General features: G+C 52.3%; 1 protein-coding gene across 1 annotated transcript in view; it reads left to right on the top strand.

Annotated features, from left to right (window-relative positions):
* The first annotated feature begins 996 nt into the window (after nt 1–996).
* The window catches only part of SOGA1 (suppressor of glucose, autophagy associated 1), a 34,404-nt gene continuing 32,491 nt past the window's right edge, over nt 997–2,909 (top strand). Inside the window, exon 1 of the mRNA XM_008049664.2 lies at nt 997–1,215. Within this exon, the coding sequence (XP_008047855.2) occupies nt 1,018–1,215 (198 nt within the window). The 5' untranslated portion in view covers nt 997–1,017. The remainder of the gene's footprint in view (nt 1,216–2,909) is intronic.

Here is a 2,909-nt window from a genome sequence, read left to right as displayed (position 1 = left end):
TTCCCCCATCACTCTGTCAGGTTACCCACATTTTAAAAGTTTGTTTTATTTTTACCTTCATAGCACTTAACAGCATAAACATTTTTTTCTTTTTTGAGTCCATGTCTCATTCTGTCACTCAGGCTGGAGTGTAGTGGCACGATCACAGCTCACTGTAGTCTCTAACTTCTGGGCTTAGGCAGTCCTTCTAACTCAATCTCCCAGGTAGCTGGGACTACAGGTATATGCTGCCATGCCCAGCTAACTTTTAAATTTTTTTTGTAGAGACGAGTTCTCGCTATGTTACCCAGGCTGCTCTTGAACTCCTGGACTCAAGCAATCCTGCCTTGGCCTCCCAAAGCACTGAGTTTACAGGCATGAGCCAGCATGTCCAGCAAAAAAATTTTAATTTGTTGACTGACTTTGTAGCTCCCCAGTGAGGCTTGGGCTCCATGCAGAAAATATGGAAGGGGCTGGTCCCCGCTTTCCTCCCTGCCCTGTGTTTAGTACATAGTCAGTGCTCACACATGTAGCAGTTTCCTATCACCGCTATAACAAATCACCACACATTTAGTGACTTGAAACAACACCAGATTATTATCTTCTAGTTCTAGAAGTCTGAAAATCGAGGTGCTAGCAGGGCTCAGTCCTTCCCCCACCTCTCCATCTTCTGGGGCCGCCCATCCTCCTCGGCTCCCCTCCTGTCTTCAGAGCACCTCACTCCAGCCTCTGCATCGGTCATGTCCCCTTCCACCTGCCTTCCTCCTACAAGGGTCCTTGTGATTGCATTAGGTCGCCTAGATAATCCAGGACTGTCTCAAATCCTCCATCCCACCTGCAGAGTCCCTTTTACTGTGTGAGGTAACATCCACAGATTCTGGGAATTCAAGTGTTTCAGTCTACTAATGCCTCCAGGCCCTGGGTGCCTCATTCAGCACTGGGTGTGGCCAGTCCTCAACACACTGACTGCTGCTGTGGCACCCGGGGATCTGACGGTACCTCTCTTTCCAGGACGAGATTGAGGAGCTGCGGGCAGAGATGCTGGAGATGAGGGATGTGTACATGGAGGAAGATGTGTACCAGCTGCAGGAGCTGCGCCAGCAGCTGGACCAGGCCAGCAAGACCTGCCGTATCTTGCAGTACCGGCTGCGCAAAGCTGAGCGCCGCAGCCTCCGTGCCGCCCAGACCGGTCAGGTGGATGGCGAGCTTATCCGGGGTCTGGAGCAGGATGTCAAGGTCAGCCTGGGCCCCCAACTCTCACAGGTGCCCTCACTGGGGGGGGTGGAACCACAGGCCCTCGTGCAGCTCAGGTCAGCCCTGTGGCTCGCTCTGTGTGTGTCCTTGGACAAGTACACCACCTCTCTAGGCCTCAGTTTCTTCATCTCCTAAGTGGGTATCCTTGATGAGTCCACAGACCATCTGCATGGACACCCCAAGAGGTATCACAGTGTGAATCCTGCTAACAGTAGCTACTGCTATGTGTGTATCACCCACACAGGTCTTAGGCTCTGACTTGTCTCTGTATAGTGCCATGGAGTTTCTTTTTAATTTTCTTTTTTTTTTTTTGAGTTGAAGTCTCACTCTGTCACCCAAGGCTAGAGCGCAGTGGCACGCTCACAGTCACCGCAGACTCGACCTGCTGAGCTCAGGTGATCCTTCTATCTCAGCCTTCCAAGTAGCTGGAACTATAGGCATGCACCATGCCCGGCTAATATTTTTGATTTATTGTAGAGATGAAGTCTTGCCAAGATTCCCAGGCTGTTCTTGAACCCATGAGTTCAAGCAATCCTCTCACCTTGGCCTCCCAAAGTGCTGGGATTATAGGTGTGAGCCACCATACCTGGCCCTTTTAATTTTCTTTTTAGACACAGGGTCTTGCTCTGTTGCCCAGACTGGAGTGTAGTGGTGCAATCATGGCTCATTGTAACTTCATATTCCTTGGCTCAAGCGATGCTCCTGAGTAGCTGGAACTCCAGGCATGAGCTACCAGGCCTGGCTAATTTTCTTTTTTCTTTTTTGTACACATGGGATCCTGCTATGTTGCTCAGGCTGATCTCCAGCTCTTGTGCTCAAACAGTCCTCCTACCTCGGCCTCCCAGAGTGCTGGGATTACAGGCATGAGCCATTGTGCTGGGCAGAAATTTCCTTGTTATGCTAAAGAGAGTAGTCTAGGCCTGGAGGTGGACATGGCTGGATCAGACCTTGGCTCCAGATTGCTTGAGCATTGTGATTTTGAGCAAGTCACCTATGTTTCAGCCTCATCTGTAGGAGGCAGAGCCCAGACTTATCAGCCTCCCAAGCCTCCATGCCTGGCCTTGCTCTCTCTGCCTCAGGAGGCTGGCAGATGGGGCCTCCATAAGAGAAGTCTCCCCTGGGTGTCTGCAGAAGCCCTGGTATCGGAGTGGGGCCCGAGAGCTGGCCTCCTGCCCTCGGAGCTCAGCCTGTGTGACCACGGGGAAGGAGAGGCTGGGATAGGATGTGAGGATGATTTCTGCGCGGGTAACTTGTGAGCGAAGGCTCTTAGTGGGGAGTGGCCCGAGCCAGGCAGAGACATACCCAGATGATAGCCTGGGGGAGAAAGGCAGCCACACTCATACCTAGAGAGGACTCCCTCTCCCCCCCCACTGCTGGACAACATCAGCAGATTCAAGGCCTATAGCCTTTCAGTGGAATAGAAAAGCAAAGCATTCATGAAGGACTAAGAAAGCTGTGATCTCAGAGGCCGGCAGGGCTGGGGAAGTAAATGGTGGTGCCAGCTGCTTGCGGGTGCTGCAGTCTCCCGCTGTAGTGAACGCACGGTGGGACTGTAGCTCTGTACACATGAGTATGCCTCCGAGTTCAAAGCATACCTCTGCCTGAGAGGGCAGCTCCTGGCTAATTCAAATCCAATCACTGGGCTAGGACTGGGTGGGGGGTGGGGGCGGGTAGAG

The sequence above is a fragment of the Carlito syrichta genome, unplaced genomic scaffold, assembly GCF_000164805.1.
Source record: "Carlito syrichta isolate Samal-C Ts95f unplaced genomic scaffold, Tarsius_syrichta-2.0.1 Scaffold135908, whole genome shotgun sequence".
Lineage (NCBI taxonomy): Eukaryota > Metazoa > Chordata > Mammalia > Primates > Tarsiidae > Carlito > Carlito syrichta.
The sequence above is the reverse complement of the archived record's forward strand: the minus strand, read 5'-3'. Positions and strand labels throughout refer to the sequence as shown.